This window comes from Bufo bufo, chromosome 3 (assembly GCF_905171765.1).
Source record: "Bufo bufo chromosome 3, aBufBuf1.1, whole genome shotgun sequence".
Classification (NCBI taxonomy): Eukaryota; Metazoa; Chordata; class Amphibia; order Anura; family Bufonidae; genus Bufo; species Bufo bufo.
The window spans coordinates 330,825,137-330,852,342 of NC_053391.1; the positions used below are offsets into that span (position 1 = coordinate 330,825,137).

The 27,206-nt window shown below is 43.2% G+C and overlaps 1 protein-coding gene across 2 annotated transcripts in view; it reads left to right on the forward strand.

Annotated features, from left to right (window-relative positions):
• Positions 1-25,869, forward strand: part of CSF3R (colony stimulating factor 3 receptor) — a 91,694-nt gene extending 65,825 nt beyond the window's left edge. For both annotated transcript variants that reach the window (XM_040424416.1, XM_040424415.1), the window contains exons 14-17: positions 7,797-7,937; positions 21,722-21,818; positions 22,229-22,307; positions 24,804-25,869. In XM_040424416.1, coding sequence (XP_040280350.1) covers positions 7,797-7,937; positions 21,722-21,818; positions 22,229-22,307; positions 24,804-25,238 — 752 coding nt within the window. In that variant the 3' untranslated portion in view covers positions 25,239-25,869. The remainder of the gene's footprint in view (positions 1-7,796; positions 7,938-21,721; positions 21,819-22,228; positions 22,308-24,803) is intronic.
• Positions 25,870-27,206: the final 1,337 nt, after the last annotated feature.

Consider the following 27,206-nt stretch of genomic DNA (forward strand, 5'->3'; position numbering starts at 1 on the left):
CAGACGGCAGTGGGTGGACACGTACCTGCAGTGCAAAGGAATTGCTGCGACGGCCGTTTCACGCGTATAGCACTTCGTCAGGCCAGCATGTCAGCAGCAAGAGAATGCCTGCTTTCATACCTGTGTGCACACCCCTTGTCTGACATCACTGGGCGGCGCCCAGCCGTGGCGCTCACCTGTGAGGTCAGACTAGGGTCAAAGGTGTGTTCACCATACAGAAGCTATCTGCATTGATTAAAACCAAAAAACAGAAACATGTATAAATCATAGCAATTCTACAGGAATACTCCCATGTCTATTTTCTCATTTAATCCCAAGGGACCCATCACATCGGTGCTCAGTATCCACCTGCTTTCTCTTCTAAGTAGCTCCCGATGTCTGTCTCCGCCCTGGGGCAGGTTCTTTACAATCTCAATGCCTGCAAACTAGGGATCGACCGATTATCGGTTTTACCGATATTATCGGCCGATATTCAGGATTTTGACAGTTATCGGTATCGGCATCTATTTTGCCGATATTCCGATAATGTATGGGGAACACGGATTGCGCTGCTCTCTGCGCTCTGTGTTCCCTCAGCAGCACAGGGGAGAAGGAAGCAGTGTCTCCCTCCCCCCCTGTGCTGCTGCCGCCAATGAGAGGAGAGAAGACAAGAGGAGGGGAGGGGCTGTGGCCACTGCGCCACCAATGATGTTGACTTACTTATTCATATTGAACAGGAGGCGGGAGCAGCTGGCTGCAGAATCACATAGCCGGCTCCTGACCTCTATGAGCGGTAGCTGCGATCTGCGGTAGTTAACCCCTTAGGTGCCGCGGATCGCAGCTACCGCTCATAGAGGTCGGGGGCCGGCTATGTGATTCTGTAGCCAGCTCCCGCCTCCTGTATATGAATTAATGAGAGATTTATGTTCATTGGTGGCGCAGTGTGGCCCCCCAAGCCCCCCAGTATTAATCATTGGTGGCGCAGTGCGCCCCCCACCCCCACCCCGTATTAAAAACATTGGTGGCGCAGTGCGCCCCCCCACCCAAGCCCCCCAATTTTAATCATTGGTGGCAGTGGCCACAGGGTCCCCTCTCCCCTCCTCCTCCGATCGGAGCCCCAGCAGTGTAAGCCTGGGGCTCCGATCAGTTACCATGGCAGCCAGGACACTATTGAAGCCCTGGCTATCATGGTAAGCTCCATGCTGCTGTGTGCACAGAGCACAGAGCAGCAGGGACAGTGTGAGATCTATCAGGGTGAATAGGACAAGGGTTCTAGTCCCTAAGGGGGTTAAAAGTTAGTAAAAAATAAACACCAAAATATTAAGTATAAATAAAAAAGAAAGATTTACAAAAAAAATTAAAAATACACATTAACAATAAAAATATTCATTTTCAGCAGATGTGTGTAGGATTTATTTTTTTTCGAAAATGAAATTTCACAGAATATAGGTATAAATTATCGGCTATCGGCCTGAAAGTTCACAAATTATCGGTATCGGCCCTAAAAAATTTATATTGGTCAATCCCTACTGCAAACCTGAGTACTTAACTTCTTCCCCCATGATCATGTTTTACATGATGTTTGAGGCTCGGACAGCCCTTTTCAGAGGTGAAGGAAGCAAGATGTTCCTTTATTCTCTTATTAAGACTCCTTATTGTTTTACCTATATGGAACCTGCCACACATACAAAGTATAAGGTAGACTACAAATCTACTTCTGCAGGTAATCAAAGTATTCACTGTGTGCTGTACACCCCCGAATATCAAAGTTGCCCATTGTGGGTTAAATTTGCAGCAGGGGAAATTTCCGCAACGGCGGTTACCCGTGGGACGCCACCCTCGCAGCCAAGTTTCCGTTTTTTCCTCCTGAAAGTGACTACGGACTAATCTGTCCTTTAGTGTATGGCACTTCCTGAATGTTACTATAGGACGGGTGCCTCTGATGTCACTTAGACTCTTGTCATTTTCTATTAACTCCCAGTTGTCTTTTATGGTTTTCTTTATTTGATCAGCTAGGGGGCTAAACTTAAAGCAAAGCACGCAAGGATTTTTATTTTGTTGTTATATTTAGAGCCTGTTCTGTTTGCGGTTTCTTATTGAAGCCCAGATGAGTGACCCTCATCATTGCATCATTAAGAAGACTACTAGGGTAACCGCTGGACAGTAAGAAATTTCTAAGGTCCAGAGCCTGCTTTCTATAATCTTCATCCCTTTTGTTGATGCATCTCAACCTGACAACCTGACAAATTGTCCATAAGGGACTGCTTTTTTCACACTAAGTGGATGGTAGCTGGCATAATGTAGCAGCGAGTTGGCGGCCGTGGGCTTGCAATATCCATCAGTCACCAACTCGCCATCCCTAGCAGATATGAGTACATCTAAAAATTCAAGCTGTAGGCCCCCAAACTTGTATATAAACACCATGTTCATATCATTCGTCTGGTTGAGATGCTCAACAAACTGTTTAAAGGTGTTTTCCGTGTCTGACCATACAGTAAGTATGTCGTCCACGAATCTGTGGTATGTTTGTATGTATGGGAGGAAGGGGTTTGTGACTGAATAAATGTACCTGACCTCAAACCTAGCAAGGTACAAATTTGCGAAAGTACATGCAACTGGCGTGCCCATTGCTGTCCCAAACTTTTGCCTGTACCACGCATCCCCATACATGAAGGCATTATGTTTAAGGACTAGGCCGAGGGCATCAATAATGAAGTCCCTAAAGGCTTCACTCTTGTCTGTGTTGCCCAAAATTTCTGCTATAGCTTTTATGCCTTCATCCTGTGGGATGCGTGTGTACAGGCTTTCAACGTCAAGGGACACTAATCGATAGTTCCCCTGCCACTGCACAGACTGCAGTGCCACGAGTAAATCGGCAGTGTCCCTCAAATACAACGGTACATGCCGTACCATGGGTCTGAGCAGCCAATCGAGGTACTTGGAAAGTGGTTCAGTCACTGACTCAATCCCCGAGACTATGGGTCTGCCCGGGGGCTGAGTCAGCGACTTATGCACCTTGGGCACAAAATACCAAGTGGGTTTCTTTGGAAAGAGTGGTATTAATTTTTCAGCTACCTTACGTGACAATACATTGAGCTCTACATATTTAGCTAGGAGACTCCTTAAGAGGCCCTGTGTTTTAAACGTAGGGTCAGACCGCAATACTTCATATGTTTGCGTATTCCCCAGCTGCCTGTGAGCTTCACTTAGGTATGTCTGTGAAGGTTCTCATTTATCCAGGTCATGGTATATCTGTAAAGAATAAATCAAGGCAACTGGACTTACTGTAGATTTCTACAGAAATCTACAGTAAGTCCAGTTGCCTTTATTTTTAACTTAGGTAGTATTACCTGGTCATGAGAACCACGTTGCCCCCCTTGTCCGCTGGTTTAACAACTATATTATTTTGGCTTTGTAGCCACTTCAATGCTTTTTCTTCCTTTACATCTATGTTTTTGTGTGCCCGAGGGTATACCAGGGCTTTAATTCCCTCTAGCACCCTACATTGAAAGATGTCTATGCTGTTACCGGCGGGCAAGGGGGGATTAAACATGGATCCCACGCCCCCTCAAAAATCTTCCTGTGGACCCTCGTGTGGTGGAGAGCCCAGAGTGGATTCAGTCATCCATTCCAGGCAGGATATTTCCATAGGGTTGAAATCGGCGGTCATATTCAACCCCAATGGTCCCATGGCTGCCGGCTTCTCACCCTAACCTTTCTCCCGACACCTTATACATCTTTACATCTTCCTCACATCATCATTAGTGCACATGTGAGCTGCAGTGTGGCCGCCATAGTCCGTCTCCTCAGCGTCCCTGACGATTCACTGCGCATGTCTCCGCTCATTGCGTCTTACGTCACAATCCATTCTACTGCGCATGTCACGTCCCCTCTTCTCATTTTTTTCCACACAACTTTATTGACAGGGACAACAGCATCACACACAATATTTTCATATCCATCGCAACGCAAAGGGGTCAAATTATAACTCCTTCCACAGCGATTATATACCACCGGACCTTGTCCATATATTGGCTCCTGTTCCGTGTTTGTTATGACACATATTAAAATATGCCTGTCTAAGTGTATTTACTATGGAGACATTCGCATATTGCCACCATCCCGCAGCTCAGGGTAAAGCAAAAATATAACCCACTATTAGTGTATATGAACCTTAATGACTACATTATTCCATAAAATTACATCATATCCTTCTCATTTAATGATTAAATTACTTAATAAAATACATCATGATACCATAATATAAGATACATTAACATCCCCCCATAAAATCCCATATACACAGGTCTAACCCATACAATGATACCAGGGGCATCACAGGTGACTCGCATTGTATTCTATATTCAAACCCCGTAGCTGTAATGTCTGCAGTGTGTGAATCCATCTGAGTTCCTTCTTTCGTAAGAGGGCTTCCCTATCCCCTCTACGTATTGGGGGTACACAATCAATAACCCTAAACCTCAACTGATTTACAGAGTGCCCCTTCTCCTTAAAATGTTTTGGTATCGGCAACTCCACAATCTCCTTGTGGAGTTGTCGATCACAATCTTCCACAATCTTCCAACAGTGACTCCGGCCATCCCAAGTGTCACTGACACGCGGATGTCACCCGATGCTGTCTCCCAGCCTCTGTCTCTCCAAACATCTCTGCTCTCTTGCTTCCTGTTTCTTCTCAGCTGCAGCAGCATGAGTCATAAGCTCCACCTCTTATGCATATTCAATTACTTAGCAAAACTTAAATGTGGGGAGGAACAGCGGCCTCTTGTGGCCAAACAGCAAAATAACAGTTATAATGAAAAAATGTGTACAGAAACAGCATGAGCTATTTCTCCATCTTACTAATACACGCCAAAAAAGGCTTTAGAACATATAACTGCACCGCTGAACGGCAAATAATACTTTTTTTTGCCACTAATACACGCCAAAAAGGGCTATAAATATAATGTTAATGACTGTATCACACAGCACTTGCACCCCAATAAAAAGAACGGTTTGCTGGAATTACAGAGGTATTATCTATTGCAAACCTGAAAGCAGCAGTATAATGGCAATTTGGATCCCCAGTCAGTGCAGCAAGGTGTAATAGGACCCAGGCTGTAAACTCCCCTATTGGACCCTGTTCTCCTTTTATAGTTTGGAATAATTTCTCCCTATCCTTTCCCTACACTTCTAATGATCTTTCCCTGAACTTCTATTCAGCAAAATATAAGTTTTAAAGTCTTTCCTAGCACTTTCCCTAGAGCCTGCTAACGTCTCTCCCTGCACTAAGCACACTGGAAAATGGCAGAAACCAAGATGGCTGAGGCTATTTATAGGGCTGTGACATCACAGGGCTGGCTGGCTGCTGATTGGCTGCATGCATAGCATTGTGGGTGATCCCTTGCTCCCAGAGTTCTTTGCTCCATGTCCGAACATGTGCAGCAGCCATTTTAGGAAAAAAATGCAATTCGTTACCACGAAGCGTGATTAAATTCGAATTTGGTGCAAGTCAAATTTTTCCTGAAATTCGGAGCGAATTCCCTTTCGTCAACTTCAATTCGCTCATCTGTAGTGTTCACCTCCCTTCATTTCATAAGGAAATAGTTTGATCTCATAGATAAATTCAGGACCCACTAGTCACACAGTAGTAATGTCTATCTGTAACCAACACGACCACACCTTTTCAAATTTGTGAGAACATTTTCTATTCATATATAGTGTTTTATATAATGAAATAACAGTACTTCTTGTCACAACTTGGTTATCAGTGGGTACCCCGGCAGCTGGAACCTCACTGATCTCTCTGTTATGCAGACCTGTCCCCCAATGTATGTTAGGATCTATGTAAAGAATTGCCAAGGTAGCAAAAAAAAAAAAAAAAATATTATTGTAAGAAGGTACAAGGAATCATTGTGGATGATAGGTACGTGTCACCAAGGTTCCTGGCCTCGGTGGAGTAAGAGCCGGTTTTTATGTGTCAGCAGCAGTTGCTGTTTGACACCTTAATACTTAGTATGGATGTATAGCTATTCTGGGACGGCTCTTACTGGGGGAACTCAAAGTGCTGGGTGGGTGACCACTCCCCATGTTCCAGGCTGGGTTTTGCCAGGCCTAAAAAAACAGCCAGCACTGCCAGGTGAGGAGGATTACCTCAGTCTGACAGTGGAGCTCAGGAGGTCTGTGTGTTGGGATCTGAGGCTTGTGCCGAGCTGAAGGGGTGAGACCCGCCTGTAAGGGAAACGGGCCCCCTAAAAGCCTGCTATAGACTGCTGGAGGCAGAACTGCCAACAAGGTGATTTTTGTTATGTGGCCTTTCCATTGTGTGTGAACTAACACCAAGACTGCAAAGTGACATTTTGTTTTTGCTTTATGTGTGAATTTACACGGAAGTTTGATTTAAGAACTGGTAATTTGCCTCTATACTGCGTCCGCACACCCTGTCTACTAGAGCGAATCCCCACATTATATAAAAAGTTTTATCTCCCCTAAAATGTACTTTATTTATCTAATATATAAATCTGCACCATTGCAATGACAATTACTAAATTTTGCACAGCCTCCTGTACTCAGGGAACATCATAGACTATGTTTTTAAAGGAAGTTTTCATCCTGCGCTTTCCAATTTTTTGCCAAAAAATACTCTTAGTAACCTAACCGCCAAACTACAGGAGCCATTGTCTGTTGGCTGTTGTGGCAGTTAGCCTGGATATTCATCAGGTTGCATATAGCAACCAATCACAGCTCAGTTTCTATTTTGCTACAGGTCAGTAATATGAGCTCTAATTGGTTGCTATAGGCAACAAAGGAAATTCTTAATATAAAACAGCTTATGTGTGAGTTAATGATTTTGGTTGCGATGCTTCACCAACGTGGTTGTAGAGGCTGATGTAACTCACATGACCTTAAATGTATACTAATTCTGTGGGGTTTTATATACTGTCAATTAAAGACAATAATGCCCCATAAGAAAAGGAATTCGATTGGACGATTGTCAGGCCGCTGTGGAGGTCACTGTTAAGGGGGCAGGGGACTGTGGAGGCCAGTATTAAAGGGGCAGCTGTGGTGGAGGTCACTGTTAAGGCAGCAGGGTACAGTGAGGTTACTGTTAAGGGAGCGGTGTACTGTGGCAGTCAATGTTACAGGGGCTATTGTGGTCATTTAACTTTCCTTATTTATAGTTGCTTCTCCCACAATGCTGTGCGGTTTATAGCTTCAGTGGTATCTGTGGTCTGGTGTTTGGTTCTCGGCTGAGTTCCTGTTGCTGCCATAGCTACTGGAAAGTTAAGTGTTTCCTTTCCCTTTTGTATTTTGTTTTGGTTTATCTGTGTGTTGTTTTCCCCCCTGCCCTTTGTTGTAGGCCTGAGGGAGACTCCTGGTTGTCCTTCCTTTCTGGAGAAACAGGTAGTCTCAGTCCTCTCACTATCGCCAGGGTCTTGAAGGGTGAGTTAGGACTCTAGGTACTCCTGCGTATGAACTCATCTACCTTTGGGGTCTGTTCATATTGATAGCCAGTCAGGACTGTGACTAGGGATTTGACTAGGAGGTGTCCTTCTTTCTTCCCTTGCTTTCAGGCCTTGTTCCTTGTTCCCTCTCCTTTTTTGTCCGGTGTGGTGTCTCCCTCCCACACAAGGGCGTGACACTTTCTTGTTTAAAAAAAAAACTCTGTTAAGATGTGTTAATAAATTGGAAATGTGTGAATAAATTGACAACTGGCCGTTACAATACCTCTTGTTATGGAGCATCATGATAAACCATATCATAATCATAACTGGGCTATTGAATTTTTTGGAAATACATATTTTATTTTATTGTTTTAGGCTCATCTCTAAATTACTCAACAACAAATTACAACATAACAAATTTGCTCCCATCAACCACATATCAAGTGTTTCTGAGGAGCTCAACATCTGGGGGAAGCGTGAATGGGACTGTTATAGTGCTTCGTACTGCACCACTAGGTAAGCAAGATATTCAACAATTTTGGACATTATTAAGGGCTTTATTGACTTAAGCTGGAAGTTGGTTGATGGTTGAACACAAGTTGAACAAACAAACATCTGGTGAATGTTCATTTCGCAGATACAGACATACACACTTTAGTTCAAACTGCCCATACATGTTCAATGAATTTGGGCGATGGAAGATATTTCTGCTAACGTTATTTCAAAGAAAGATCTTTTATTCACGAATGATATTTCTTTGAACAAAAGATCTTTCGTCCGACTATCAGCCGAAAACTTTAAACATGGCCGACTTGTTTTCAAACAATAATGATCTATCACTGATCAGCTAGTAAATTTCAACCAACGAATGTTCGTTTTAGTGGAAATCTTCAATTTTGATCAACTTTAGACTAATGCGTATGGCCACCTTTAGAGGCAACTTTCCTCCTGTAATTTACTGTGGAAATCTTGCTCTGACTCTTAACAGACTGCCTGGGTCTCCATTAGAACTAAGGTTTCCTGCTCTTGACCACAGATTAGTCATACAGCAGCCTTGGTGTGGTATGGGCCCAAACTGTACACATGTGACCCTCTGAGTTTATATGGAGACACACATTGGGGCAGATATATCAATAAGTATCTTCATTTGGGCCAGCATGCATGGTACACACTTGTATGCCAAATATTTGAAGCGTAAGCACCACATATTAGATTCATTCATAACAGGCTAGAAAAAAAGTTTTGCGTCAAGTTTATGTCTAGATCAATTTTGCACCTTGTTTTCTTGTAGTCTTAGACGGTTTTGACACATGTTTTGGGAAAACTATACCAGCTCCGTGGTAGTATAAAGCCTTGTGGCGCACCGTGGAGCAAATAGGGATTTTGTGGTGCATTGTGTTACATTTTCCTTTCACCACTTTCTAAAACAACAGATTTAGACACATTTAACAATCCAAATAATAAATTTGGTGCAAACTATAAATGGTGCAGGCACAAGATAAACTTATCCTAATATATCTGCCCCAGTGTTTTTATGTGCTCCACTGTATTTTTCATAATGGTAATACTGTAGGGGGGAATACCCTGCCTAACATAGTGCCTGCAGGTATATGATACAGACCAGGAGGGGTTCCATGTGGCGCCGTACAGAGCCCTGCATGCAATGTGTCATTTAAGGCTGTATTGGACATCCCGATGTGGCAAACGATTCCCTTCCGGCAATCGCCTGCTCACTAACTGAGGAGACTGCTACTATTCATGCAGCAATCTCCTCTGCAGCATAGGGAGGATTGATCGCTATGCCTACACCCGTCCCCATGTTGTATAGTGGTTTGCCGGTGGCAGATCGTGATTAGAAACCAAGATATGCTGTCTGCAAACAATAATTTTTTAACATGTCAAAAGATTTGGCTTGCCATTGGGCAATTGGCGTCAGTATTACACTGCAAGATGATCGCTACTGAGTGTTCATACGAACGCTCGTTAGCAATCATATGCCGAAAAATCGGCAGGTGTAATACAGGCTTTCGTATGTCATAAAAGCCAGAGTAGCCATGTCACAATTTTGGAGGTCTAAAACCAGGGAGACTGAACATATTGGGGCTGATTTACGAGAATACCAGAGCAAAAAAAAAGTACAAATATACAAAAATATAAAAATGTTATGCCTAATTAAATAAAATCCACAAATTCAAAAATGGTGGCTCACTTCAAGCAGGGTTCTGGAACAGGTGCTTCTAGCCCCAAAAGAGGAACACCCAACCTCTAATAGTAATAGTGATTGTAACAAAATTCAAAGTTAGGGCGAGCACTCAACACCTGGACCGTAATAGTTTGATACATAAAATTTAATTAAATCACAATAACAATAGTACACCGCGTATGTAATCAATAAAATCCACAAATACCTAAAAAGTACATAAACATAAAATACTGAATGCCATAAACGAAGTGGGGGTCCCTTAGTATCCGAAATCCTTAATGTACATATATCTAAACCACAATTGCAATATAAAACCTGGGGCTGCTAAGGATAGCAGATAGTGGCGCACTGGTAGTATACTTCCAAGTCCTATGCGTGTGTAGATATAGCAATCAGGTTGTAGATCTCAGATGGCTGCACTAAAGTCCAGTGCGCACACTGAGGTTGCTGGAAGTAACAAATACTAGTACGCTATTGATATCTTCCCAAGTTCAATATATATTAAATAACAATGAAATTGTACACTGTTGCGCACTGGTAGTTGGCGGTAGATTCAAACACGTTTCTACTTGCGCACACTGAGGTTGCTGGAAATAACAAATACTTGTACGCTATTGATATCTTCCCAAGTTCAATATGTATTAAATACCAGTGAGATTGTACATTGTTGCGCACTGATAGTTGGCGGTAGATTCAAACACGTTTCTATTTGCGTGACAGTTCGTACCCTCAAGTACAGGTTTGTGCAATAGATATTTGCTTGTTCACATAGATTGCCCGTTACATAAGAGATCTCGACCTAAGTCTTCCTACCTTCCCATCGGTACGCCTCGGAAATACCTCTATGGATGTACACAGTAGATGGGCGGCGTGGGACGCTCTCAGGCTCTCGCTTGTGGTTCCTGTCGTTTGTTAGTCCCAAATCTCGCGGTATCTCAAACGTGATCTCTATCCGGGCGTCGGGGAGCAAAATTGGTAGATTCTATGCTCTGCGTGTTAGAAATCCAACTTCATCTGTTAAGATATAGTTTGCATGGCCATGCTTAAGGTGCGGAGGTGCTGTTTCAACAGGTGTGCGGCCCAGACGCGTTTTGGGAACCCTATTCCCTTCGTCAGACCACTGACGAAGGGAATAGGGTTCCCGAAACGCGTCTGGGCCGCACACCTGTTGAAACAGCACCTCCGCACCTTAAGCATGGCCATGCAAACTATATCTTAACAGATGAAGTTGGATTTCATTGTTATTTAATATATATTGAACTTGGGAAGATATCAATAGCGTACTAGTATTTGTTACTTCCAGCAACCTCAGTGTGCGCACTGGACTTTAGTGCAGCCATCTGAGATCTACAACCTGATTGCTATATCTACACACGCATAGGACTTGGAAGTATACTACCAGTGCGCCACTATCTGCTATCCTTAGCAGCCCCAGGTTTTATATTGCAATTGTGGTTTAGATATACAGTGGGGGAAATAATTATTTGACCCCTCACTGATTTTGTAAGTTTGTCCAATGACAAAGAAATGAAAAGTCTCAGAACAGTATCATTTCAATGGTAGGTTTATTGTAACAGTGGCAGATAGCACATCAAAAGGAAAATCGAAAAAATAACTTTAAATAAAAGATAGCAACTGATTTGCATTTCATTGAGTGAAATAAGTATTTGAACCCCTACCAACCATTAAGAGTTCTGGCTCCCACAGAGTGGTTAGACACTTCTACTCAATTAGTCACCCTCATTAAGGACACCTGTCTTAACTAGTCACCTGTATAAAAGACACCTGTCCACAGAATCAATCAATCAAGCAGACTCCAAACTCTCCAACATGGGAAAGACCAAAGAGCTGTCCAAGGATGTCAGAGACAAAATTGTAGACCTGCACAAGGCTGGAATGGGCTACAAAACCATTAGCAAGAAGCTGGGAGAGAAGGTGACAACTGTTGGTGCGATTGTTCGAAAATGGAAGGAGCACAAAATGACCATCAATCGACCTCGCTCTGGGGCTCCACGCAAGATCTCACCTCGTGGGGTGTCAATGGTTCTGAGAAAGGTGAAAAAGCATCCTAGAACTACACGGGAGGAGTTAGTTAATGACCTCAAATTAGCAGGGACCACAGTCACCAAGAAAACCATTGGAAACACATTACACCGCAATGGATTAAAATCCTGCAGGGCTCGCAAGGTCCCCCTGCTCAGGAAGGCACATGTGCAGGCCCGTCTGAAGTTTGCCAATGAACACCTGAATGATTCAGAGAGTGACTGGGAGAAGGTGCTGTGGTCTGATGAGACCAAAATAGAGCTCTTTGGCATTAACTCAACTCGCTGTGTTTGGAGGAAGAAAAATGCTGCCTATGACCCCCAAAACACCGTCCCCACCGTCAAGCATGGGGGTGGAAACATTTTGCTTTGGGGGTGTTTTTCTGCTAAGGGCACAGGACAACTTATTCGCATAAACGGGAAAATGGACGGAGCCATGTATCGTGAAATCCTGAGCGACAACCTCCTTCCCTCTGCCAGGAAACTGAAAATGGGTCGTGGATGGGTGTTCCAGCACGACAATGACCCAAAACATACAGCAAAGGCAACAAAGGAGTGGCTCAAGAAGAAGCACATTAAGGTCATGGAGTGGCCTAGTCAGTCTCCGGACCTTAATCCAATCGAAAACCTATGGAGGGAGCTCAAGCTCAGAGTTGCACAGAGACAGCCTCGAAACCTTAGGGATTTAGAGATGATCTGCAAAGAGGAGTGGACCAACATTCCTCCTAAAATGTGCGCAAACTTGGTCATCAATTACAAGAAACGTTTGACCTCTGTGCTTGCAAACAAGGGTTTTTCCACCAAGTATTAAGTCTTTTTTTGTTAGAGGGTTCAAATACTTATTTCACTCAATGAAATGCAAATCAGTTGCTATCTTTTATTTAAAGTTATTTTTTCGATTTTCCTTTTGATGTGCTATCTGCCACTGTTACAATAAACCTACCATTGAAATGATACTGTTCTGAGACTTTTCATTTCTTTGTCATTGGACAAACTTACAAAATCAGTGAGGGGTCAAATAATTATTTCCCCCACTGTATGTACATTAAGGATTTCGGATACTAAGGGACCCCCACTTCGTTTATGGCATTCAGTATTTTATGTTTATGTACTTTTTAGGTATTTGTGGATTTTATTGATTACATACGCGGTGTACTATTGTTATTGTGATTTAATTAAATTTTATGTATCAAACTATTACGGTCCAGGTGTTGAGTGCTCGCCCTAACTTTGAATTTTGTTACAATCACTAATTAAATAAACAATGTACTATATGGGAGCTAAAGGGTAAAAATAAAACTCTCAGACAGCAGAGTACAGAAAATGGTTAAATGTCATAGCAATCACAACACATGTCAGATTAAGATACAATAATTAATATAAATCCAACTAATACCTCAACATGCATTTCATATCAAAGTGGATATGTTTATACTCCTTTTTTACATTGATTGTTGACAATATTGGAGGGTCCATGATTTTTTCATATATTGTGAGGTATCAAATGTAGGTGTATTAAAGGAGTTGTCTCATCTCAGACAATGGAGGCATATCGCAAGGATATGTCCCCATTGTCTGAAAGGTGCGGGTCCCACCTCTATATCGAGAACAGAGCCCTGAGAGATGAGACAACCCCTTTAAATGTAGGCTGGTGAAAAATGTATGGAACTATCTAAAAGAAAAACAGTGTTACCCATAATAACCAATCACAACACAGCTAACAATCTGGATCTAGGAGTAGGAGGTTGAGGAGGCGGTGGATGGGTGGATGTGGCGGTGTAGGATGACGTGGCGGTGTAGGTGGAAGCGGCGGTGAAGGAGGAATAGGTAGCCAACACTGATTTGTGTTATTTTTTATTTTTAAATTGGGGTATACCCCAAAATATTGGGACATATAACAAAATAAAACAAAGAATAAGTGCACTTGAGTACAAGAATGGATGGTTGAGGCTGGTATAAATGTCTATTCTGCACAAGGTACGGACAAGTCCTGTGGGATCCATGCCTGGTTCATTTTAATAAAGGTAAGCTTGTCCACATGGGCTGCGGCCTGTGATAATGCTCTCTGCCGTGCTAAACACACGTTCACACTATACACTGGCTGCAGGTCAGCACCTCCAAGGCTGACAAAGCTTTTCCGCATTTTGGCCATGCTAACCCTGCCTTCTCAGGTGCTGGTGGTGCCCCAGCTGCGTTGGCGACCTCTTCCTCCTCCACTGCCTTCGCCTTGTGCTTCCACTGTGCTCCCGCTGTCAGATGGGAATGCTATCATCAGCGTGCGCTTGTAGTCGCGCATCTTCCGATCAGTAACAGATGTTTTCACAAAATTTAGTTCCCTGTCAGCAACGCAGAGCAGGGGTTCATTCACGGCAAAAGTGGGTTCTTGTCACCCAGCAATACAACAGAGGATTTTGAGAGATTTAGGCCCCTGTCACCCAGGCACAGCAGGGGTTCATTCACGGCAAAAGGGGGTTCATGTCACCCAGCAATAGAACAGAGGATTTTGAGAGATTTAGGCCCCTGTCACCCAGGCTCAGCAGGGGTTTGTATACGCCAAAAATGGTAAAATGTCACCCGACAATTGAAAATAAGATTTTTTTCAATTTAGGGCACTACAATTGGCACTTTTTTGCATTAAAATGGCTATAAAATAGTCCTTGAAAAGGCTAGAGGGAAGTAAACTGTGCTTAAGAGCATGGCAACTGCTCTGCAAACAAATGTGGATAGGGAAATAACTTAAATTAAAATAAAATAACTAAAAATGACAAACTATTAACCTGCAACTCAGAGAAGGAGGTGGATATGGAGTCGGAGGTTGAGGAGGCGGTGAATGTGGTGTTGTAGGTGGAGGCAGCAATGGAGGAGGAAGAGGTAGCCAACAATGTTTTTTTATTTTTTTTATTGGGGTAGGTAGCCCCCAAAATATTGTGACAAATAAAAAAAAATAAAACAAAGAATCATTGCACTTGACTTGAGTACAAGAATGTATGTTTGATGGTGGTATAAATGTCTATTCTGCACAAGGTACAGACAAGTCTTGTGGGATCCAAGCCTGGTTCATTTTAATGAACGTGAGCTTGTCCACGTTGGCTGTGGACAGGCGGCTGCGCTTGTCTGTGATGACTCCTCCTGCCGTGCTAAACACACGTTCAGAAAGTACACTGGCGGCAGCGCAGGCCAGCACCTCCAAGGCGTAAAGGGCAAGCTCAGGCCATGTGCCCAATTTGGAGACCCAGAAGTTGGAGGGGGCAGACCCGTCATTCAGTACATGTAGGCGTGTGCACACATACTGCTCCACCATGTTGGTGAAATGCTGCCTCCTGCTAAGACGTTCCATATCAGCTGGTGGTACTGGTTGTTGTGGCGTGCTGACAAAGCTTTTCCACATGTCGGCCATGCTAACCCTGCCTGCTGAGGTGCGGGCGGTGCCCCAGCTGCGTTGGCAACCTCTTCCTCGTCTTCTGCCTTCACCTTGTGCTTCCACTGTGCCCCCGCTGTGAGGTGGGAATGCTACCAGCAGCGCGTCGACCAGCGTGCGCTTGTACTCGCGCATCTTACGATCACGCTCCAGTGATGGAATTAAGGACGGTACGTTGTCCTTGTAACGGGGATCCAGCAGCGTGGCCACCCAGTAATCAGCACAACTTAGAATGTGGGCAACTATGCGGTCGTTGCGGAGACACTGCAGCATGTAATCGCTCATGTGTGCAGGGCTGCCCAGAGGCAACGAAAAGCTGTCCTCTGTGGGAGGTGTATCGTCTGTGTCCTCTGTATCCCCCCATCCATGCACCAGTGATGGCCATGAGCTGGTCTGGGTGCCACCCTGCTGTGAACATGGCTCCTCCTCCTGCATCTCCTCCGCCTCATCCTCCACCTCCTCATCCTCCAGAACTGTGCCCTGGATGGACAATTGTGTACCTTGGGTTTGTGGGTGCAGGAACTCACCCTCGGAGCCACTTGGGAATGACTGGCCGGAAACCCTACGAAATGATCCCTCTTCCTCCTCCTTCTGTGCCACATCCTCTTCTATCATCGTCAGGAGCGTTTTTTCAAGGAGGCATAGAAGTGGGATAGTAACGCTGATAACGGCATTATCGGCACTGGCCATGTTGGTGGAGTACTCGAAACAGCGCAACAAGGAACACAGGTCTCGCATGGAGGCCCAGTCATTGATGGTGAAGTGGTGCTGTTCCGCCGAGCGACTCACCCATGCATGCTGCAACTGAAACTCCACTATCGCCTGCTGCTGCTCGCACAGTCTGGCCAGCATGTGCAAGGTGGAGTTCCACCTTTTGGGCACGTCGCATATGAGGCGGTGAGTGGGAAGGCCGAAGTTACGCTGCAGCGTTGACAGGCGAACAGCAGCAGGGTGAGAACACCGAAAGCGCGCACAGATGGCCCGCACTTTATGCAGCAGCTCTGACATATCGGGGTAATTTCTAAGGAATCTCTGCACCACCAAATTCAGCACATGCGCCAGGCAAGGGATGTGCGTCAAACCGGCTAGTCCCAGAGCTGCTACGAGATCTCGCCCATTATCGCACACCACCAGGCCAGGCTTGAGGCTGACTGGCACAAACCACTCATCGGTCTGTTGTTCAAGGCCCGTCCACAGCTCCTGGGTGGTGTGTAGTTTGTCCCCCAAACAGATAAGTTTTAAAACTGCCTGCTGTCGTTTACCCCTGGCTGTGCTGAAGTTGGTGGTGAAGGTGTTACACTGACCGGATGAGGAGCTGGCAGAGGATGAGGAAGCGGAGTAGGAGGAGGAAGCAACAGGAGGCAAACTGAAGCGCCCTGCAATCCTCGGTGGTGGAAGGACATGCGCCAAACTGCTATCCGCCTCAGGCCCAGCCGCCACTGCATTTACCCAGTGTGCTGTTATGGATGGAGATATAACGGCCCTGACCGTGCTTACTGGTCCACGTATCCGTAGTCAGGTGCACCTTGCCACAGATGGCGTTGCGCAGTGCACACCTGATTTTGTCCCCTACTTGGTTGTGAAGGGAAGGGATAGCTCGCCTTGAAAAGTGGTGGCGGCTGGGCACGAGGTACTGTGGGACAGCCACCGCCATAAGGCCTTTAAAACTATCCGTCTCCACCAGACGGAATGACAGCATTTCAAATGCAAGTAATTTAGAAATGCTGGCATTCAGGGCTAGGGATCGTGAGTGGGTAGGGGGGTACTTCCTCTTCCTCTCCAGCGTTTGGGATATGGAAAGCTGAACGCTTCCGTGTGACATTGTGGAGATGCTTGGTGACCCAGGTGTTGGTGTTGCTGGCAGATCCTCTGTTTGTGGGGTGCCAGGTGGCACTGTCACTCCAGAGGTGGATGAAGAGGCCGCGACTGCAGCAGAAGAGGAAGCAGGAGGAGCCAGAGACCTTTCTTGGATTTTGAGGTGTCTACTCCACTGCAGCTCGTGCTTTGCACTTAAATGCCTGGTCATGCAGGTTGTGCTCAGGTTGAGAACGTTTATGCCTCGCTTCAGGCTCTGATTGCACAGCGTGCAAACCACTCGTGTCTTGTCGTCAGCACATTGTCTGAAGAACTGCCACGCCAGGGAACTCCTTGGAGCTGGCTTTGGTGTGCTCGGTCCCTTGCTGCGGTGGTTAGTAGGAGGCGTACTGTCTAGAGGATGGCCGCTCCGCTTTTGCACCCTGCTCCCTCTTTTGCTGTGCTGCTGGGTCTGTGCGACCACCGCCTCTTCCTCCGAACTACATCGGTCACTCGCATGACCTTGATTCCATGTGGGGTCGAGGACCTCATCGTCCTCCACATCATCTTCACCCCTGACTTCCTTGTCGGTCTGCACGCTTTCGAAAGCCCCAGCAGTTGGCACCTGTGTTTCATCATCATCCGAGACGTGCTGCGATGGTCCTCCCATGTACTCATCTTGAAAAATAAGTGGTTGGGCCTCGGTGCACCCAATCTCTTCCACTTCTGGGGCAGGGCTATGTGGATGGCCCTGGGAAACCCTGCTAACAGAGTCATCAAAAAGCAGAAGAGACTGCTGCATGACTTGGGGCTCAGACTGCTTGGCTGATTTGCAAGGGGGTGAGGTGAAAGACTGATGGACATCGGCTGCAGGTGCCAACTGTGGTTTTTCAGCAGGAGACTGGGTGGGAGACAATGTGAAGGAACTGGATCCACTGTCAGCAACCCAATCTACTATCGTCTGTACTTGTTCAGGCCTCACCATTCGTAGAGCAGCATTAGGCCCGACCAAATACCGCTGCAGGTTTTTTCGCCTACTCGCACCTGAGGAAGGGGGTTCACTTGTGCGTGTAGCTGACACAGATCGACCACGTCCTCTCCCTGCAACAGGAGCTCCACCAGCAGCACCACGACCTGGGCCACGTCCCTTATTTGACGCTCTCCTCATATTTTTTTAATTTAGAATCTTGCCCTAAATGGATGTTTAATTAATAGTAAAAAAGAACGACAGTATGTAAAGGGTGTATCTTACACGGCCTGAACCAGACTAGGCCTCAATTAAAGATTTATTTGCACAAAATAGCTGTATTTCAAATGCCAAATTCAAACCCCTGTATGTATAGGGGGGATCACACCCGCCCTGAATCAGTGTAGGACTGAATTAAAGATTTATTTTCACCAAATGGCTGTATTTCAAATGGCTGTATTTCAAATGCCTGATTCAAAACCCTGTATGTATAGGGGGTATCACACACGCCCTGAATCAGTAAAGGCCTGAAGTAAATATATCTTTGCACAAAAAGGCAGTATTTCAAATGGCTGAATTTCAAATGCCTAATTAAAAAACCCTGTATGTATAGGGGGGATCTCAGAGGGCCTGAACCTCTGTAGGCCTGAAGTACATATATCTTTGCACAAAAAGGCAGTATTTCAGATGGCTGTATTTCAAATGCCTAATTAAAAACCCCTGTATGTAGAGGTAGTATCTCAGAGGGCCTGAACCTCTGTAAGCCTGAAGTAAATATATCTTTGCACAAAAAGGCTGTATTTCAAATGGCTGTATTTCAAATGGCTGAATCAAACCCCTGTATGCATAGGGGGGATCACGAACGCCCTGAATCAGTGTAGGCCTGAATTAAAGATTTATTTGCACTAAATGTCTGTATTTCAAATGTCTGTATTTCAAATGCCTGATTCAAACCCCTGTATGTAGGGGGGTATCTCACACGGTCTGAACCTGTGTAGGCCTGAAGTAAATATATCTTTGCACAAAAAGGCTGTATTTCAAATGCCTAATTCAAACCCCTGTATGTAGAGGTAGTATCTCAGAGGGCCTGAACCTCTGTAGGCCTGAAGTAAATATATCTTTGCACAAAATGGCGGTATTTAAAATGGCTGTATTGCAAATGCCTAATTCAAACCCCTGTATGTAGGGGGGTATCTCACACGGTCTGAACCTGTGTAGGCCTGAAGTAAATATATCTTTGCACAAAAAGGCAGTATTTAAAATGGCTGTATTTCAAATGCCTAATTCAAACTCCTGTATGTAGGGGGGTATCTCACACGGTCTGAACCTGTGTAGGCCTGAAGTAAATATATCTTTGCACAAAAAGGCTGTATTTCAAATGGCTGTATTTTAAATGGCTGAATCAAACCCCTGTATGTATAGGGGGGACGACACACGCCCTGAATCAGTGTAGGCCTGAATTAAAGATTTATTTGCACCAAATGGCTGTATTTCAAATGGCTGTATTTCAAATGCCTGATTCAAACCCCTGTATGTAGGGGGGTATCTCACACGGTCTGAACCTGTGTAGGCCTGAAGTAAATCTATCTTTTCACCAAATGGCTGTATTTCAAATGTCTGTATTTCAAATGCCTGATTCAATCCCCTGTATGTAAGGGGGTATCTCACACGGTCTGAACCTGTGTAGGCCTGAAGTAAATATATCTTTGCACAAAAAGGCTGTATTTCAAATGGCTGTATTTCAAATGGCTAATTCAAACCCCTGTATGTAGAGAAAGTATCTCAGAGGGCCTGAACCTGTGTAGGCCTGAAGTAAATATATCTTTGCACAAAAAGGCAGTATTTCAAATGGCTGTATTTCAAATGCCTGATTCAAACCCCTGTATGTAGGGGGGTATCTCACACGGTCTGAACCTGTGTAGGCCTGAAGTAAATATATCTTTGCACAAAAAGACTGTATTTCAAATGGCTGTATTTCAAATGCCTAATTCAAACCCCTGTATGTAGGGGGGGCGGGGGTATCTCACACGGTCTGAACCTGTGTAGGCCTGAAGTAAATATATCTTTGCACAAAAGGGCTATATTTCAAATGGCTGTATTTCAAATGGCTAATTCAAACCCCTGTATGTAGAGGTAGTATCTCAGAGGGCCTGAACCTCTGTAGGCCTGAAGTAAATATATCTTTGCACAAAATGGCGGTATTTAAAATGGCTGTATTTCAAATGTCTAATTCAAACCCCTGTATGTATAGTGGGGATCACAAACGCCCTGAATCAGTGTAGGCCTGAAGTAAATATATCTTTGCACAAAAAGGCGGTATTTAAAATGGCTGAATTTCAAATGCCTAATTCAAACCCCTGTATGTATAGGGGGGATCTCAGAGGGTCTGAACCTGTGTAGGCCTGAAGTAAATATATCTTTGCACAAAAAGGCTGTATTTCAAATGGCTGTATTTCAAATGCCTAATTCAAACTCCTGTATGTAGGGGGGTATCTCACACGGTCTGAACCTGTGTAGGCCTGAAGTAAATATATCTTTGCACAAAAAGGCTGTATTTCAAATGGCTGTATTTCAAATGCCTAATTCAAACCCCTGTATGTATAGAGGGGATCTCACACGGTCTGAACCTGTGTAGGCCTGAAGTAAATATATCTTTGCACAAAAAGGCAGTATTTAAAATGTCTGTATTTCAAATGCCTGATTCAAACCCCTGTATGTAGGGGGGTATCTCACACGGTCTGAACGGTCAATAAATACAAGAGAACCAGTTCGATTGGCAGCTATACATGCCCACGCCATGACACTACCACCACCATGCTTCACTGATGAGGTGGTATGCCTAGGCTCATGAGCAGTTCCTTTCCTTCTCCATACTCTTCTCTTCCCATCACTCTGGTACAAGTTGATCTTGGTCTCATCTGTCCATAGGATGTTGTTCCAGAACTGTGAAGGCTTTTTTAGATGTCGTTTGGCAAACTCTAATCTGGCCTTCCTGTTTTTCAGGCTCACCAATGGTTTACATCTTGTGGTGAACCCTCTGTATTTACTCTGGTGAAGTCTTCTCTTGATTGTTGACTTTGACACACATACACCTACCTTCTGGAGAGTGTCTTTGATCTGGCCAACTGTTGTGAAGGGTGTTTTCTTCACCAGGGAACAAATTCTTCGGTAATCCACCACAGTGGTCTTCCGGGTCTTTTGGTGTTGCTGAGTTCACCGATGCGTTCCTTCTTTTTAAGAATGTTCCAAACAGTTGTTTTGGCCACACCTAATGTTTTTTCTATCTCTCTGATGGGTTTGTTTTCTTTTTTCAGCCTAATGATGGCTTTCTTCACTGATAGTGACAGTTCTTTGGATCTCATCTTGAGAGTTGACAGCAACAGATTCCAAATACAAATGGCATACTTGAAATGAACTCTGGACCTTTTATCTGCTCATTGTAATTGGGATAATGAGGGAATAACACACACCTGGCCATGGAACAGCTGAGAAGCCAATTGTCCTATTACTTTTGGTCCCTTAACAAGTGGGAGGCACATATGCAAACTGTTGTAATTCTTACACTGTTCACCTGATTGGATGTAAATACCCTCAAATTAAAGCTGACGGTCTGCAGTTAAAGCACATCTTGTTCGTTTCATTTCAAGTCCATTGTGGTGGTGTATAGAGCCAAAAATATTAGAATTGTGTCGATGTCCCAATATTTATGGACCTGACTGTATATGTGAGAAAAAAAAAATGAAGTTAGTGTCCCTACAAGATGTATAGAAGCTACAGATCTAAGTGAAAAACACATATTATTCAGAACAAGGGGTAACTAAAGAAATGTTTACATTGTCTATATATTTACATTGATAATTTATCTTTACCATTCAGACAATGAAGACATCAATATGATGCTCATAATTTTCATTCTTTTTGGATTCCTGGTCATTATTTTCATGATTATTACCTGCTTTATGAAACAAGAAAGGTAAATTTACTATAAAGAAGCAATCTAATCATTTACACTAACAGCTTTGTCTACATACTAATGATAATATATTCTGTATAAACCTATACTATCTCTGAACTGTTAATGTCTTACAGTATAAGTTTCCTATAACACGTCCCACTCTCTACATAACTACTTTGCGCAACCAATTCTATCTATCTATCTATCTATCTATCTATCTATTATATATATATTATCTATAGACCTACCTATCTATCTATCTTGTATCTATCTTGTATCTATCTATCTATCTATCTATCATCTATCTACGGTATCTATCTATCTTTTAATCTATACGTACATTTTATTGAAATGCTACAAAGTTTCTTCAATTGTTCTGTGTGCAAAGTTGACTAAACACGATGTCTTGTCTTCTTTTATTATAACAGGGTGAAGAATCTGTTGTGCCCTATTGTTCCAGATCCTGCTAACAGTCAAATGGGAAAGTGGGCCTCCTTCTTAGAAGAGGTGACAATGCACCATCAATTTCATTTCAGTTTTATCACAATAAATGCAGTTAAAACCTCTTATCCAACAATGGACCATACACAGAACACAAATTGCAGACAATACAAATTCCTCTTTATTATGATTAGGAAAATAAACTGATAAAAAAAATCTTACACTCTTTTTAAAATGTGGTGTGACCTGGGTTCTACAAAAACACCATAATAAATAAAAACAAACTTCAAAGGGTTAACAATTAATAAGTTCCAGAATACCAGATGTTAACATCATGTGAATATACTAAACCAGTATTGTAGACAGCAATAACAATAATTAATACTGACCAAACAGGTAACACCACTCTCCAGCGCATATTTCACTGGTGCTTTCTCTTGGAGAAACATTAAGAATGAGGCACAAACATATTTAAATGGCTTGTAACCAGGGGCAGACTAGCCATAGACAGGAGCATCTGGTACTTATGCACCTGGCTGGCACATGAAAGTGCCCTCCTTTACTCAACTGTATTGTCGTCCCTAGGACGGTGAAAGAGTTGAATGCTGCAGCGGAGACTGCAGGATTTTGTGCTACATGGTGTATTTGGTTCTGCTTAGGCGGTATTTTGTGCTTCACTACAGAATTGCTTGCCCCACCTTCTCATGTTGGCCCTGCCTACTTATATTGGCCCCGTCTTCTGTCAAATTGGACCTGCCTACAACATGGGGCCATGTTGTTTTTGATTTTTCTAGAGTCACAGTCTGCCCCTGCTTATAACAAATAACAAAATTTCCACCTACCTGTTTCATACTGGAGACATAGTTAAAGCCTCCAAAGTGTGTAATGGTCATTTCCTTTCACTGGAGTTCATCCGGATGTCAACATAGAATAAATAAAATGATGGAGTGGAAAGTGAAACAAGCAGTGCAAAAAGTAAGAAAGGAAAACACAAGTGAATAAATTAATAGATCATATTTAAGCAATTAGTACATGATTTAAGTCACGCACCAGTTCAAGAAAAAGAAATCTAATTAACGGGGGACAGAACAGAAGACTTACATAGTGACTTCATTTTTATCTTATCAGCTGCAGATCCATTGATTCCCAGGCTTCTCTTCTGACATTCGAGATGGCCTCACCGATTTTCAGACTACTTAAAGCCCAATGCACTGGCAGTCCAAGACACTTCCTGCTTGTTCAGCCCTGCTCTTGGATTGGTCAGCACTGCTCATGTGAGCAGTGCTGGCCAAACTGAGGACAGCAGAAAGAGAATTTTTGCCCCACCAAATGCACCAGGTAGTCTGAGAAACAGTGCTGCCATCTTGGATGGCAAAAGAAGAGCCCGAGAATTCATGTATCTGCAGTTGAAAAGATTAAAAATAGGGCATCATGTAAGTGATCTGTTTGTTCCCCAGAGAATGTGATTTTTTTCTTGAACAGGAGGTTTACTTTAATAATGTAAAAAATGCATAAAAGGAATTTACACAACCGTAACCTTGTAAACTTTTAACAACCTTAACTTCAACCATAAGTCTTGTAGTAGATGAAGATATTCATGTTATACTTAAAGGCTATGAACACCCTTGGGGGCAAATTTTTTATTATTGCATTTTACTTATTTTGGTCTAAATATATATTTTTTCAATTGGCCTTTATTAAATATTTTTAGCGTTTTTTGTCATAAAGGGTAAAGTTTTAGACTGTCTGTGAGCATCTTACTTTCACTTTGAGCCATCATCTGACAGTTATGTATAGTCTTTATCTCTGAACTCCTGACAGCTAATAAACACTTATTTAAGCCATATTCTTATCAGTAAGATACAAATTGAGCTATAATAAGTGTTTATGAGCTGTGTTGATGGAACACAGTGTAAACAGTTGCTACTACAGAATCTCAACGCTGTACAGAGAAAGGGGCTGAACATTTTTAATAAAAAACAATTGAAAAAAAAAGATTTTTAGCTTAAAGGGGTTGTCTCACGAAAAATATTCTACAGTTTTCAAACCAGCACCTGAATCTGCACATGCTCAGTTTCATCTTTCAACTGCCTCCTGAGCTGTGATAGGTAGAGCTGAGACACGCCCCCTGAGCTGCAGCAGAAAAGACCCTCCCCTTGAGCTGCCAGCTTGATATAAATCTAGCAGAGCAATGAATGGGGAGATCTCTGGATCAATGTGAGGTACAGGGCTGGTTCTAGCTTTGTTAGAAAGAGATTGTCATGTACTATATGATTTCTGAGTGTCATTTTTTACATTCATCATAAGACAACCCCTTTAATGTAATATTAACTAAAATTGCCCCCAAAGGTGTCTGTAGCCTTTAAATTATGTTCCAGTGTGCACAATCCCGATTTTCTGAACTGTGATGTACAGTACATTACATATTTCAGTTGGAAGTCTTTTTTCAAAGCTATAGCTTTTGGCAAATGCTGTTCATATCTATAAAGTTATAATTTGTATCTCTACAGGGTAATATAGAATTGATTTAGGCTCCTCCTAATAATTGTTTTATTTTTGTAGACACCCAAAATGACTTTTGCCATTAGTGATGTATCTCAGATTATCACAAGTGAACTCAACATTGTGGAGGGATGTCAAGTAAAGAATCCCCCTCAAGTCAAAGATAAGTCTTTTGAAGATTATGGACATGCATCCAATAAACAATCATCATGCTTTACAGAAGATCTAAATAAGTTGAGGTATTATGTAAATGTTGATACTGTCCAGTATGCCAAGGTAATTACAGAGGGTTACCGTGAACAGAGTCCTCCAACTTCTGTCTATGTGAGATCTGACTCCACCCAACCTCTTCTCTGCGATGCATCACCTAGCCCCCAGAATTATGAGAACACATGGTTTCACTTCTGCAGCCATGAGGACAGTGTGTTCCTAATGGAAGAGGAAAATATGAAAGACTTTCCTCTTCTAAAAGCTCTACAGCTCTGTGAGGATTAAGATTCAACTTGTTTCAAGAAGTTTTCTGCAAATAGCCAATATACTTGGTTTTCCTATAAGCTACTGCATTGTTTTTTACAGACTTATGCTTGTTTCAAACCACAGCACATCCAAGCGTTCAGGAAATCCCTCCACTGTCCTTATATATTAAACACCTAACAGCTGCTTAAGCCTTCGAGGTGTTATCCAACCTACACAAAATAAGTCATACTTATGTCACTAATCCACCGCAGCTCCTGTTCTGACACTTCCCAGTCCCCTACTGGTTTCTGCTTCCTCTCAACCTACAGTAAATCATCACTTAACCAATAACTAGCTGAGGTGGTTAACTGCTGCAGGCAGCGATTGGCTGAGCAGTCATTTCCTGCATGTCAAAAGGGTTCGGGAGGCTGAAAGCATCCATGGGACCAGAAACCATCAGAACAGGAACTGCAGGGATAATTTATTATATCACCATTCTGAGGCTGTTTACAAAACGTAATTGTCTAGAGTACAATCCCTCATTGAGTTGCATTCATCTTCCAAGCATATCATTGTAAAACAAGCAGCAAATTAGCTCTTTGTTCCTGGGTACATCAGCTAGAGAAGCTTTATTGCCTAGATTGATTACACATGAATGTCTTTTTGTTCCAGTCATAGGGCCAGATTTATCATTCCGCTGACAGCTCACTCCACTTTAACATATGGCTAAAGTCAGTTTTAGCCAAGTCAGATTTATGATCGGCCCTTTAAGACTGTAATAAATGTGGTTTGACGGTAGCAGTTTATCCGTCAGTAAGCAGCTTTACAAAAGTCGCACATCTTAACGAAAAAGTCGCACGTTTTTATGAAAAAGTCGCATGTTCTATTAAAAAGTCTCAAAAGATAAGCATGGTCCTCGCTGGAGTGAAATTGGGACTTTTTTGCGACTTTTTTGCGACTTTTTAAAAAAGTCGCAATAGTAAATTTGTCTAGCCAATCATTTGCATAAGCCAAAACGCCCATTTACTCAAAACTGGAGTGCTTAGCGCTTGCCTTGAAAAAGTCGCAAAAAAGTCGCAAAATTTTGATTTGCGCATTTTTTTGCGACTATTTGACTCCACAAAAGTGACTTAGCCTAATGATATATCTGGCCCATAATGTTTTGTGGGACACAGCCTGAACAGGGCCTATACAGAACCCTACTTTTCACTTTGTCAATTACATTGAAACTCCATTTTGAGTCTTTTTTTCAATTATCCTACTTATATATTGTAAGTTAGCAAAGGGTTGCCACTAGTGTTGAGCAAACCCGAACTGTAAAGTACCCAGACCCGAACTTTGCCGGAAAAGTTCTAGTTTGGTGTTTGGCCATTTTAATAAAGCTTTTGAAAGGCTGCAGGGCAGCTAATCAACAAGCTTTTAAGCTGTGGGCACTTGGAAGCCATCACAGCCATGCCTAGTAATGGCATAGCTGTGATTGGCAGGTGCATCATGTGACCCAGCCTCTTTACAAGCTGGATCCCGTCTAGCACCACCTATCAGCTCTGAGTAGTGCAGGGACAGGAAGCAGGCAGCTGAAGTAAGGATTCTGGCTATTTGTTTTGTGGGTGGCCTATAGCGATTTTTTTGTGGGTGCAAGGCACCATTTTTGTACATATATGATGGTGACGCTACTAACGCGTTTAGATCTATACAATCTTAATCATGGTAGACTGAAGAATTTTACTTATCTCGGTGCTGGACATCTCTTACTACTTTTCTGGATCTGTACGGACTGGACCGGTTCCTTGCACGAGACACCATATGTGGAGGTGCTGGCTTAATTTTCTAACCATTTTTGTACCCCTGACACAAAAATATAATAGTTAATCCATCTGTTAGTTCGATGGGTGACAGATACCCATTTTTGGTGTGAAATACACGTGCACTTTATACGTGACAGGGAAATTAATATACCGTATTTTCCGCCCCAATCAGACCCCCAATGTTAATAAGACCCCAATAAGA